The sequence below is a fragment of the Sphaeramia orbicularis genome, chromosome 18 (genome assembly GCF_902148855.1).
Source record: "Sphaeramia orbicularis chromosome 18, fSphaOr1.1, whole genome shotgun sequence".
Taxonomy (NCBI): Eukaryota; Metazoa; Chordata; class Actinopteri; order Kurtiformes; family Apogonidae; genus Sphaeramia; species Sphaeramia orbicularis.
In genome coordinates, this window is record NC_043974.1 from 43,172,671 (window position 1) to 43,186,739 (window position 14,069).

The 14,069-nt window shown below is 37.5% G+C and overlaps 1 protein-coding gene across 2 annotated transcripts; it reads left to right on the forward strand.

Annotated features, from left to right (window-relative positions):
- The first annotated feature begins 841 nt into the window (after positions 1 to 841).
- Positions 842 to 14,069, forward strand: LOC115438622 (uncharacterized). 2 transcript variants are annotated; one of them, XM_030162361.1, is made up of 11 exons: positions 842 to 1,034; positions 1,114 to 1,225; positions 1,417 to 1,535; positions 2,411 to 2,481; positions 5,035 to 5,157; positions 5,345 to 5,440; positions 5,525 to 5,656; positions 8,789 to 8,917; positions 9,003 to 9,040; positions 9,127 to 9,167; positions 11,315 to 14,069. In XM_030162361.1, the coding sequence occupies exons 1-11, from the start codon at positions 980 to 982 to the stop codon at positions 12,373 to 12,375; spliced, it is 1,977 nt and encodes a 658-aa protein (XP_030018221.1). In that variant the 5' UTR covers positions 842 to 979; the 3' UTR covers positions 12,376 to 14,069. The 2 variants fall into 2 exon arrangements, with proteins under 2 accessions (XP_030018221.1, XP_030018222.1); XM_030162362.1 differs by having other exon boundaries at positions 11,318 to 14,069.

The window sequence follows — 14,069 nt, forward strand, 5'->3', positions numbered from 1 at the left end:
GTCACCAACTAAGAAACAGTAGAGATAAATATATATTGCACTTTGACCCTGGCTGGACACTAAGGATATTTGTTAAATATATATCCTCATTTGAGGTATTGTCATTGCAATGTGCTCAGTACCCATATTGCACTTGGATAAAATGTACTGCTAAATCTGGAGGTGCGGGCCTGGATGGACCTGTACCTCCTCCCTGAGGGCAACAGTGAAAACAGGCTGTGTCCAGGATGTGAACCATCGAGGGTGATGCTTCTGGCCCTGCGCAGACACCTGCTGTTACAGATGTCTGACAGAGAGGACAGCTGGACTCCTATGATGCTCTAGGTTGACTTCGTGACTCTTTCCAGAACCTTCTTGTCAGCCTGAGAACTGCTCCTGTACCACGCTAAGATGTTGTGGGTAAGGGTGCTCTCCACAGAACATCTATAGAAGGACAGCAGCAGTTCCTGGGACAGGTTCACCCTTCTCAGTGACCTTAAAAAGTTCAGGTGCTGCCGTGCCTTTTTCTCAAGGGCACTGGTGTTAGTGCCCCATGTGAGGTCCTGAGAAATGTATGTACCCAGGAATCTGAAGTCACTGACTGTCAGATTTAATTATTAAGTTAAATATTATCATTTAAGTTAATGATTTCCATTCTATACTTCTAGACTCATATAATTAATGTTTTGTGACATTATTATTATAACTATTATTATTATTATTAGTAGTGGTAGTTTTTTATTCAGTCATGTGTCCGCCTTGTTTCTGCCCATGAAATCTTAAATTTCCGACGCACCTGAACGCACCATCCAGCCAGTGCGTCTTTACGTCAAACCGAAAGTAAAACAATTGGAGATGGTCCTGTGTGTGACTGCAGTATGTGTGCGGTCTGTGGACTCCAGATGAACCTGTCCTGCTTTTTGTTCATTCGGTGAACATTAGTTCAATCATTTTTGAACATTCATCTGATTCTCAGCTGATTACGTCATAAAGACTCAGGATGAGTTACAGCAGCAGACATGGACGGACTTCATCCAGCTGGGGTTACCCCTCAGGTATGTGCATGTTTTATCATCCAGGCATAATAAAAGCCCATTTCCACTTGTTTTCTTTACTGTCTGTCTTCATTCACAGATAAAATCATGTACCATGGCCTGATGAACCAGGGATCCACCTGTTACCTGAACAGTGTCCTGCAGGTTCTGTTCATGACCAAGGAATTCAGACAGAAGCTGAGAGTCCCAAGGTTTGAAAAAAAAAAAAAAAAAAAAATTAATTAAAAAATAATAATAATAAAAAATAAAAATACATTTATCATTATTATTATTATTATTATTATTATTATTATTATTAATTTAACAAAAGATTAATTTTACAGACAAGTATAGAATTATGTAGAATCCATTTTTCTTCCACTAAAACTGTTTTTATTTTCAGCAAACACAGAGATGACGATCCAAACCTCATCGATCGTGAGCTGATGGAGTTGTTTGGTGATTTAGAAAAATATACAACCTACACCTATAAAATCACAAGGAAACTGGACATCCGCAACGGTAAAACACTTTTACAAACACGACAGAACAATGAGCTCGTTTACATGACCATAAAAACCCGATAACTGAAAGTAATCCAATAATTTTACATGATGTTTATGTGCACTTCAGAAATACGATGATTGAAAAACTGTGGTTTAGACGTTTTAGTTCATTATTGGAATTTTTTGGACGATAGAATCAAACTTCCTTTTTTTCTCCACATGTTCAGATGTAACAAATCTAAATAAATCAGATGAACAGGTAAAAGAATAGAGTAGAATACAATAGAATAGAATACAACATGATACAATACAGTTGAAAACAATAGAATAGAATAGAAAAAAATAGAATAGAATAGAATAGAATAGAATAGAATAGAATAGAATGCCCTTTATTGTCATTATACTGAATGTACAATGAGATTGGAGAACTTCTCCTTCTTCAGTGCAAACAGATAGTTCTAGATAAAATATACGATACAAAATATATACAAGATAAAGACAGTGGGATTAACTCTATAAACAAATATGAAGATAAAAAAGGATAAAATGCATGAAAACAATACTCCAGTATTAGGGACAAATCCAGATGTGTTCATCTGATTTCTCATAATCAGAATTAGATTTTTGTATAAAATATGATGTAAAATAAAATAAAAATGTGTTTTATCTGAAAACTAGTTTCTCTTTTATCTCAGTACGTATTTATTTTTCAAATAGACCCACAGTGCTTCCAAACCTGCTTTATAACATCAGTCTACATCTGGTGTGAATTTTTAGCCCCATGTCCTGTTTTTAGGACCAGTTTCATAGAAGAACCCAGATACAAAAACACAACTGGAGGTTTTTATTTGTACACGGTTTAAGAAATTGACACAGTTTCCTCTTCTTTAGTTTATGAACAGCAGGATGCAGCCGAGTACTTTGAGAGGATTCTACGTCTGACTAGTGAGGAGGCGTCTAAGGTATGACATCATCAACTCCAACTCTAATGAACTCTGATGTAAAGTGATGTGGGGGGGGGGTTCAGAGGAAATCCTGCTGTTGGTCCTCGTTTGGTCGTCGATGTTCCTGCAGAAGCTCAGAATGGACTTCCTGTTCTTCTGTGTTCTTTATTCATAGCACAGGTTAAGTATTGAGGAGAATTACAACCACCTCCCATGTATAAGTGTCTGTGTCTGATGAGGCCAGTGGGCTTTTCAGGTGGTTGTCATTTTCAGCCTCACCACTAGATGTCACTAAATTGCACACATTGAATCTTGAGGGAAATCTACAGACCCATTTCTACTGCAGGAGCTTTTCCATAAACTTTTATTATTTACCCATGATTTTTAAACACCTTGGTGTGTTTGCACCTAAAAAACTTTCCCTTGACCCCAAACGTTCTCTGAAAAAAGTTCGTAGCAGGGGGCGGGACTTTCAGATTATTGTTGCAACTTTTTTGTCTTGTGTCTTTTTTCACCTTGTCCTGTCTTTTTCATCTTGTTGCGTCTTTTTTTTCGTCCATCTTTTCATCTTCTTGTGTCTCTTTTGTCTTCTTGCCTCTTTTTTTGCCTTGTTACGTTCTTTTTGCCGGTTCCGTCTTTTTCGTCTTCTTGTGTCTTTCGCATTGTTGCATTTTTTTTTGCCGTGTTCCATCTTTTTTGTCTTGTTGCATCTTTTTTCATCTTAAGTCTTATGTTTTCTGTCATGTTGCATATTTTTTTTGTCTTAATGCTGCATTCCAGGGTGTTTTTTGAGCCCGTAAGTCATGACTTCAAATCACAACTCACGACTTTAACGTTCCAGGCAAGTCACGCCAAACTGCCTGAGCGCAAGGAATTGTGGTAGCTAGATGTAAACAAACCATCATGGTAGACCGTACATTATGCTCATTTGCAATCATTAACAATCATTAATCATTAACATAACATCGTTATGTTATTTGTATATTTGGATACGTATTTGATTTTAATTTATTCTTGCACTCAATGGACGGAAAATTAGCTAATGCTAGAGTAGCTGCTGATTATGCAGAACATGTACAGATACATAATGTCAGAGCAATACCTTGTTTTAATAAACAATCTGCATAAACACCGCATCCATGGGGGGACTGCCATAGTTGCATGACGTCAGAACTCGGAACTGGGAGTACATCGATCTAGTACGAGTTCACGGGTGTGAAGTTACAGGTTTGACTGACATTCCAGTGCATTTTCACCAGTAGAAGGTTGGAAAAACACGAGTTACGGGTGGACTGGAACGCAGCATTAGTCTAATGTTTTTTGTCTTGATGCATATTTTTCTTCATTTTGCTTCTTTTTCATATTGTTTAATTTTTTTGGTCTTGTTTTGTCTTTTTCTGTCTCCAATGAATTTACGGAATGCAGTCTAAAGAAACAGGCTCTGTGCACAGCTCCACTACCTCCTGAACTTCAGGTAGCTCCTTTATTTCCTGTCTTTCATTATTGGACACTGATTAATCCAGGTGTGTCTAATTAATCAGCAGTCTCAACCAGAAGTAGCAGACACACCTGGATTAATCAGTGTCCAATAATGACAGACAGGAAATAAAGGAGTGTAGTGGGCTGTGCATAGAGTCCATTCAGCAGGACTTTGAGTTGACAACATCAAAGCACCAAAACTGTTCTGACCAAATTTTCCCAAACTTTGAGGTTGAAACACAAACTACACAGACTAATTCTTTCACCAGGTAAATCCTTCTTTCTTCTTTGTAAAACTCGAGATTTGTTAAACTAGAAATGTTTGCATATATTGTATTTTTCACTTGTAATGCCATATATGTCATACTGTGTGGAAATATGGGGTAATATGTTTAAAACTAACATAGACCCTATAATTAAACTCCAAAAAAAGCTATTAGAATAATAAATAAAGCTGGTTATCTTTAATCAAGTAATCCATTTTTTGTAGGATCTGGTTTATTAAAATTTTTTGATATTGTCTATTTAAAAACAGTGGAAATTATGTTTCGTGCTAAAAGCAAAAGACTTCCTGTTTGTATTCAGAAAAAAATTAAGTTAAGAGAAGGGAATTAAGAGGGATGTTCATGTTTGAAACAAGTAAAGCAACAACAAACATTAAAAATATCACTGTGTTTCTGTTATTGGTGCCAAATTATGGAACCAACTGAAGGATGAAGTGAAATTGTGTGGCTTGCTGTCGAGTTTTAAAAAAGCTTAAAGTTGTCAAATTCTCAAGGGCTATGAAAGTACAATGATCTCTAAGTGACTTAAGAAAGTGAATGGAGACTAATTTATGTTAATGTTTTCTTTGCTGCAACTTCAGGTGTGGAGTTGGAGTAAGGATGGGTGTAGGAGAAGCAGAAATAAGCATCTGGCTTCAGCTTCTTCCTTTTTCAGTTACCAAATGGTGTTCATTTTATGGGCTTTTTTTTCTATGTATATGTTTTTGTCCATAACTGAAATAAAAATATTTGTTCATTCATCCTGGTAATTCCCTTGACTGTTGGTGTAAACGGGTCCTATGAGTTAAATGTACATGTTTTTCTTCAGGTTTTCCAAGGAGAGCTGATCAACAGGAACACATGCTCTAAGTGTGAAACAGTCACTGATATTTCTGCAGCGTTTTGGTATCTTCCTCTGGCTCTGGTGGATTCCTACGGTGATTATAGTGTGGTAAGAATCTGGACGTGTCTAATTACTGAAACAGAATAAGGTCAAACAGGCAGATATTCTACAAAACAGTATTATAAGAAAAAGTAGTAATACTCTGAGAAAACAGTGAAAGTACTAGAAAATCTGCCTTTTTTCCTCAGAGTTGATGATGTTCTTTCTCATTTCCTAAACCTGGTCCATGTTTCAGATAAAGGGCATTAAGGACTTCTTCAGACCTTCAGAACTCAGAGGAGAAAACCAGATGTACTGTGAACGCTGTTGTGACAAATCTGACGCTACCATAGTGAGTCATGAGGAAACGTCCGTATGTGTGCACTGACCCTGGTGTTACATCAGTATAAAAGAGGATTGTGTGTGTTTTATGCAGAAGTGTGTGGTGGAGAAACATCCAGAAGTTCTGGTGCTGAAGTTGAAGAGGTTCGACTTCGACATGCGTCACATGTCTAATGTGAAAATAAACTGTGCTGTGGACGTGCCCTTCACACTGCAGATACCACAGGTACACAATAAAAACACTGCTTTATTATGAGGGTTAAGTCGTATATTTAAGTAATGATTAACTAATGCAGGTCTGGTGATGAGTTTATGCAGACGTTAATGTAGAATGAACCTGAATACGACTGTGCTTCATTTATTTCACTGTAGTTATCAAGGATCGGTTACTAGTTGAACAAAAAACCTGAACTCTTAAGTTCAGGTCTTAACGCACAATTCGAATTTTTTGGTGAAATCTGATTTTTTTGTGTGCTCGTTCATATTACTCATTAAATGCGACTTCTGTCAGTTTTGAATAAGAACTGAATGCGACCCTGAAGTGACCAGCATGTGCAAAAGAGGTTCTGACGTAATACATGACCACGCAGACACGCATGGTTTTTATGGAAGTAACGCTCCTGGGACGCAGAATTATGACGTTTGTCACATTTCAGTGACGTAAAGGTCGGATAAATGCGATCTGGCCGTTCAGACTGAAGTTGCAAAATATCAGATACGTATCGGATTAAGGATCACATATGAAAGTAGCCTGGGTCAGATTTGAAAAACTCGGATTTGTGCATTTCAAACTGTCTTTAACAGATCAGATACAGGTCACATATGGGCAAAAAAAAAAAATCAGATTATGGCCACATTTACCTGTAGTCTGAACGTAGCCTAAGTGGCTCCTTCTGAATACATATGGTGCATTCCAAAGTGATGGGCAGGGCTGTGTACTGGCAGGAATCTGGCCATACGATACAAATCACAATACTAGGATCATGATATGATATATCACGATATATCATGATACTGTTAAAAAGGCAATTTTTTGTTTGTTTCTTTTTTTTAAGTGATTATTTTCTTGAAGAATTGAACTACACCAGACATATGCACAAATACTAAACACATTTTTATTTGATCACAACAGGATCTAATGCTATATCACAAAATGTTCCCGTGTTCAAACTTAAATTCTGTTTTACAGACATTACAGTTTCAGATCCTGTTCAAATGTTCATGTTCTATTAGTTCAGAACTAACATCAGAACATGATTTTTGTGCAATCCCAACAAAGGAACAAACATTATTTAATAAGAGTGTTCAATAATAATAAATAAAATATAAACAAAAAAGAAAAACTAAAAAACTAAATTGAACCTCCACAATATCTGCATTTGGATAAATACTGAAAAATATTGATACAGTACTTTTTAATATCGATACAGTATTGTGAAATGAAATATTGCAATATATTGCAGAACTGATATTTTCTAACACCCCTAGTGTACTCAATATGTTTTCTAATGTCACTTTACACACATCATACACAGTGGCGGCTGCTCATCTTTCAGAGAGGGGAAGCTCATTGTCAGCTTACATTAAAAAAAATAAATAAATAAATGTCAAGTTATTTAAACATAAATTCGAACCTCTGTTCCTTTTTAAGAAAATGGTCAGTGACCTTATCGTACCAAGTAAACAAGAAAACATTGAAATTAAGTTAAATTGAAACTTGGGATGGGAATCAAAAACTGGTTCTTTTTTGAGAACCAGTTCCCAGTAGCTCGATTCCTTGGAATCGTTTGCCTGCTTAATGATTCTGCTTATCGATTCCGCCTTCGTTGTGCATGTGCGGTGATGTCACACATACGCTTCATTGTTTTGGTCAGATCGTGGCCAACATGGCGTTGAGGCAGAAACGGTCTAAAAAGACGACACCAGGTCCACTGGAACACTGTCAAAGCTTCCATGTCTTCAAAAGGGTGGAATCCCTTCAATATCCTCCAACATTTGTCCACAGCATGTGACTCATTTACAGGAATGTCACGTATTTGATTCGATACTTAGCGGAGCTTGTGAATGTAGCAGCAGAGTGAACGCCGGGCCGGTTCCGGTTCCAGTGTGGGCAACAAACGTCATAACTCCTCAACTACAAGTTTCTGAAGGTAAGAAGGGAAAGGAAATGAGGTGTACAACAACGGGAGACAAGCCGCGTCAAGTCAAACCGGTTCCATGTAGTAGAAGTGCGGCAATAAAGGAATTAGTAAAGAGCCTGTAGTTTCACTTTCACTGCATACCCCCCCCCCAGCATGGCCGCCGTCAGCTGTTATTATTTGTTCATACTGTATATGTTATATTTTCTGTGCAGATGGAAATATAAAAGACAGTTAATGCAAACACACCTGTTTGTACTCTTTTTTATTCCCTCACCCAATGAGAATCGATAAGAGAATCGATAGGGAATCGGATCGATAAGCAATATTGATAATGGAATTGGAATCGTTACATGCTTAACGATTCCTATCCCTAATTGAAACAAGGAAGTACAATGAGTGTGTTTTATTTACAGTGCAAGAAATGAACAAGTAATTTGGTAGTGGTTTCTCTGATTTCACAGCAGAATGTGTGACGGTGTTAAACTGAACTGTGTCAGTGAAGGAGTGGATCTGAAAACAGCTGTCAATCAAACGGGATTCAGCCTTTTGATCGATCCTCCAATCAGCACGTGGAAGCTCAGCATCCAGCCCAGCCGAGCTCCTCCCACAGCTCCATTCACCCCCAGAGACGCCGGGCGTCCAAGGGCGGGACAACATCGTGGCATTTATCCAATTACCGTCTAGTTTTGAGACAATGAAAAAAACTGTTCCACTCAGTCCCAGTGAAGTGCATGGACCATAGAGCGTATGAGAAAACAGCGCAACGGGAATGTATGAGAAGTGAACAACATAGAGTCTGTTGATTTGTGATAAAGCTGATTCTGAACGAACTCGTCTGTGAGATGAACGTGTTCTAACACATTTGTAGTCAATGAAATGTCAACACAACCGTACATATTTGACCATTTAATTTTCATAATTTTAGCGGAAGCTGAGCTTCCCTTGAGAAATTGCCACTGATCACACAGTATTTTACTTTACTCCAAAGAGTCTGATTAAATACAGATCTGAGATGAACATACAGGAGGTAGAACTGCTGTATGTAAGTGTGAAGTAAGGACAAAGACTCATTTTATGCCATTTCATTCATGAAATCCTCCTTTAGGTTGTATTCAGTGTATGATTTATGTCCTTATTATAGACCTTTTGAACTGTAATATTATTTAAGTTTCATGACCCCTGTGTGTGTCCGTTCTTTGTACTGTTGTTTTTTTCAGGATCAAACCTATGAACTGTTTGCTTTTGTGGATCATTTTGGGGATCTCAAAAGTGGACATTACACCACAACAGTCAGGTCTCAGGATGACGACAAATGGTACATGTTTGATGACAGCATAGTCTCACAGGTAAGACTTCCTGTTTCGTAGATCAATCACAAAACATTTGATAGAATTTTTGTTGCAACTATGTTTGACTGTTTTTTTTTTCTAGCACAAATACCAGTGGTTTCAGCTGGACACCAAAGAGAAGTGAGTTATAACCACATATTGAAAATGTCCACCACACATGTAGGTGAATAGGCAAATAACTTATGTGCATGTATGTGTTCCTTTAGACTACCCAAGGCTTATCTGCTGTTTTACAGGAAACAAAAAGGTAAGAGCTAAAGGCTGAGCAATGGGCAAGAAAACTCATATCTGGGTTTTAGTTTGAATGGTGATATGTACATGTTAGTATCTTCTACAAGTTCAACTAAATATTCAGTCACAAGTCAAAGGGTTTTCACCCCACTATTAAAACATACATCTGAAAAAAAGAAAGGATTTGATTAAAACTACAGTATTCTTTTGTGTTTATGCAGAATTAGTCCCTATGACATTCAGTCTTTCATCAGGTAGAAATAAGTTCAGAAAACAGGAGGTTCTCTCATCCTTCACCGTCTTAACATCAGCTTCTGACTCTGATTTCTTCCATTTATATTCTGCTTTCCTGCAAAACTTAACAGCTTCGAATTCTGTCGTTTGATCGTGGTTGTTTCCTGAGTCCAGATCTGAGGTCATTGAACACAGCTTTAAAAGAATTAACCGTATCATTAGGGTTGGAGATAAAAAAACAAACAAAAAAAAAAACAATACAACACAGAGTAATAATCGAATCATGAAATAATAAAATCAGTAAAATCAATGACCATAAATTGAGAAATATGAGTGACAGGAAGTAGTATACTGGCACAGTTGTAAAATAAATCAAGGTTTTTAAAAATTTTAAATTCATTTTTACCCACCAAGCTAACGCTAACTTACTGACTCGCTGATAACAATGCTAACTAATACTTTGGCTGTGTATGTTAAACACCACCAGTTAAATTCAACTACTTAATAACAGTTATCCTGTACCATGGGTCGACAACCTTTACAATCTAAAGAGCCATTTTTGGACAGAAATAGAAAAACAAAACTGTCTGGAGCCAAAGGATACCCTTATAACTTTCCTCTGAAAGTGGTAACTGTTTAAGAAGCTCTTTAGGATTAGTTTGTACAGAATATGTGGAGAATAAATCAAAGTTTCAGTGCATTTACAGAACCACAAAGAAATTAGAGAACTAAAGAAAATGGTGATATTTACCTCCGCCAAGGAGGTTATGTTTTTGCCAGGGTTTGTTTGTTTGTCTGTCCGTTAGTGTGCAACATAACTCAAAAAGTTATGGACAGATTTGGATGAAATTTTCAGGGTTTGTTGGAAATGGGATAAGGAAGAAATGATTACACTTTGGTGGTGATCGAGGGTGGGGGGGCCCACGGGGGGGGCCACTGATCAGCCTTGGCGGAGGTCTGCGCTCTCTGAGTGCTTCTAGTTGTCATTATTTTCTGCTATATGAAACTTTCTTTGCAATGAAGAATACAGACAAATACCTTCAGTGTCTTAAAATTAATAAGTAATCTACTTTTACTATTACTACTACTACTATTATTTTCAAATTATTATTTATTTATTATTTATTTGTTAATTAATTAATTAATCAATTAATGTATTTATTTGTTTATTTATTTATTTATAATTTGGAGTATAGTCTACATTTTTACAACTGGATAACATCAGAATCACTTTATGGCTGTGACAGTAATAGCAAAATGTGTACAAAATAAATAGATAAATGAAAAAAAAAAGTGTTAATCATTTCCTTTTGCTTTTTGACATAGCCACATTGAGCCACTGGAAAAGGGCCCAAGAGCCATATGTGGTCCTGGAACCACAGGTTGCCGACCGTTCTATACGGTTGTTTGTTACAACAATAATGTCAACTTTACGTAAAAAACATGAATTAGTGCTAACTGGCCTATTAGCAGGCTAGCTGATGGACCATATTCATGCCAAGATTAGCTAATGTAGCAATGTAATGCTAATGAGAATCTTAAACAACATATTCTAAACATATCTACAAAAATAATGTATTTTATTCAGTAAACAGAAGCTCATCATGTCAAAACAGTTGTCATTCAAAGCCACGTGAAACCTTCAGTTTTACATTTGAATCTTTGTGATCTTGGTTTTCCTGAGGTGAAAGTGTATTTGAACAAGAAGGTAAAACTATTGTAATGTTAACTTAGTTAACATTATCCACACTGCTAAATAATATGGTCATTTTTCAATTACCAGGTAATTTCATCTTCTAGGAGTTTTTTTTTTTTTTTCATTTAGTTGTATCTGATAACAGTAACGTCACCTTTCTATAACAATTAATGCAAGAGATAAGCCTGAATATCATTGGGTTGACTGTTTTATTATCCTTCTGTTGTTTCTAGTAGGACCTGCAGACACCTCCTCCCAAGTCATGGGTGAAGTTTCCACTCCTGGAGTCCCACAGGGTGACGTCAGTGTGAAGATGGATGGACTGGAAACAGAAGATCCACAGAACAGAGACGTAGACGTTAACGCTGCAGCATCTGTTTCTCCCAAAGACGTCAGTGGGTTGAAAAGACCAGCGGCGGCACCTGAACGTCCCTATAAACATGAAGAAGGAGACAAGCCACCGCATCAGCAAGATGGAGATGAGGACAAAGACCGTGGACATGTTCGTATCAAGGAACACAAAGAGGATGATGATGAAAAATGCATGACATCACCTGATGACCAAATGAGAACAAAAGCAGCCGAGGGTGTAAAGAACGATGGTACTGGTGGGCGATCAGACCTCCAGAACATACCACATACTTCTAACTTCATGCCATATGCTAGTGAAAACCAGACAAGATGGGGTAAACAAGGTGAAGTCAGAGATAGAACATGGATAGAGGTGAAGGAAAAGGGGAGAGGTGAAGCAGAACAGCAGAAAAATGAAGAGTTCCACCGTGTTACAGATCAAAACAGACAAAAGTTAGAAACATCAACTGCTCAGGTTGAAAGGTTTTCTCCTCAGGTTGAGTTGAATCAGGAGGCGACAACAGGGAAGAGGGAAGGAAGTTTGGATGTTTCCGATAATATCTCAAGGTATTACCATGAACAGAAGGTCAGGGCCACGGATGTGAACAGAGATTATAGTGAAGGTGGAGACAAGAAGAGACCTGAAAGATTAGAGAACGTACGTGATGATCGGAAGGTTAACAAGGAAAGAAGAAGACAAGAACATGAGCGTAAACCAGAATACGACCTCCGAAAAGCAGCTGAGGAGACGACAGGAAGAGATGATTCAGGTACAGGAAGGACAGAAATGTGCACAGGTGGTGTTAAGGAAACAGGGAAACTTTGGAAAAAATCTGATCTTCACGACCAAAACAGCATGTCAAATGAGAGGAAGAGTCCAAAACAGGGAATTAGTGACAGCAATAGAAGATATGACGATCAGAGAGAGGACAGGGGGATGTAGAAAGAGTCGGAGATGGACCCAGAAGAAGAGGAAGCACTTATAGTCTGAAGTATTGTGGTACATACCATGAAGGAGATGAGGAAATATGAAAATATGAATTGGAGGAAATCAAAGGGGGTGATTTAAATGACAGGAAAGACTGTGACAAACTGAACACCGGAGAGAACGCCAAAAAGAAGAGTGAGAGGAAGACAGATGAAGATGAGCAGAGTAGCAGAGGTCATGAACAACGAAGAATAAGGTCAGACAGAGATCCCAACAGTAGATCGGAGAATCCTCGACGGAACAGATCACCTGAACAACAGTTTAGTCCGACTCAGACACAGGCTGAGTTTGATCTGAAAGGAGGATCAGCTGGAAAAGGGCTCAGAGTTTACCAGTATGAAGCCCATGGACGTCCTCCAACAGGTGACGCCACGGAAGGCAGAAGGCGTTCAAAGTCAGAAAGAAAGACACGGAACAATTCGAACCACCATCAAGTCAGACCTAAAACCCAATCAGACGCTCAGGATGCTTTGAACGGAGACATGAGAGGTCTAAGACTGACTGAAACACCCCCGAAAGGCATCGAAGGGTTAGAACTGGAGGGGAACGCTAAAAAACAAGCAAAGAAGAAATACTACGGAAAGGGTTGTTTTAGATTTGTTCGCCGACGCAAAAACAAAGTCAAACAGATTCAAAGTAACGGGGTTTAGTCGCTGTTTTCACCCGTCAGCTGTTTATATCAACACGTGAATATTTCGCATAATTATTTTTTTAACAGTAGATTTTTTTTTTTTTCTCGAACTCAAAGGTATCAACCAATCATTTGTGTGAACTCCTGCATTAGGCAGTGAGCAGTGCACGGCCCAAAAAATTATAATTATTATAATTCTCTTCGCTTGTCACGGGTGTTACCAGGTCCAAATGTAAGCAGCTGGGCTATTGAAGTGTTTGTCAACGGGGGCGGTACCCTGCATAAAGACCCCATGTAAACATGTCGTCTTTAAAAGGTCTTGAATTTAACTCATAGAAACCTGTACTCATTAATACATGTACGTTTCTGAATACGTGAACTACCAATTTACTTTTGATGATGAAAGTAAAACAAATGCAGTACTTTTGTGCATTTGACTTGATTCCATTAAGATTATTCACTGATTTCTTCCTCTTTTAAGTTTCTTGATTAAATTGATGTTTAATTATTGTAAATTCTTGAGTTTACAATGTGAGCTACTGGAAATAAATGTCTGAGAACAACTAATATTAGGTGTAAATCATGCCTTTTATTAGATTGTTGTTGTATTTGATTAAATATTAAGGACAGACTAAAGTGAGTTAATTGTTAGATTATATTACGGTCATTTATATTTTGCTGTTTTATGTTTGGTTTTAGGACTGACTTTTGTGTTTTATGTATATTTTTAGTTTGGATGTGGCTGTGATTTCTATTTTGTGTAATTTCTGCTGCTGTCTTGGCCAGGACACTTGAAAAAGAGATGTTTAATGTCAATTAGCTTTTTTCCGGGTTAAATAAAGGTTATAAATATAATAAAATAAAACACTGTGTTGTTATGGTAATGGTGACATACAAATATTAAATGTAAGTCAAATTAAAAAGCTGAAACATTGTGGCAAGTGCTGTTTTTATATAATATTAAGTGCATTTGAAAAGAACATCAACCAAGTAAAACATGAGGATTTCTAGTCAGACG

Bases quoted from the DNA above. Each gene is read 5' to 3' on its own strand.
- LOC115438622 (XM_030162361.1), top strand. From the start codon at position 980: ATGAGTTACAGCAGCAGACATGGACGGACTTCATCCAGCTGGGGTTAC. The intron at 1,536-2,410 runs GTAAAACACTTT...CCTCTTCTTTAG, and splicing joins GAAACTGGACATCCGCAACG to TTTATGAACAGCAGGATGCA. The intron at 2,482-5,034 runs GTATGACATCAT...GTTTTTCTTCAG, and splicing joins CTAGTGAGGAGGCGTCTAAG to GTTTTCCAAGGAGAGCTGAT.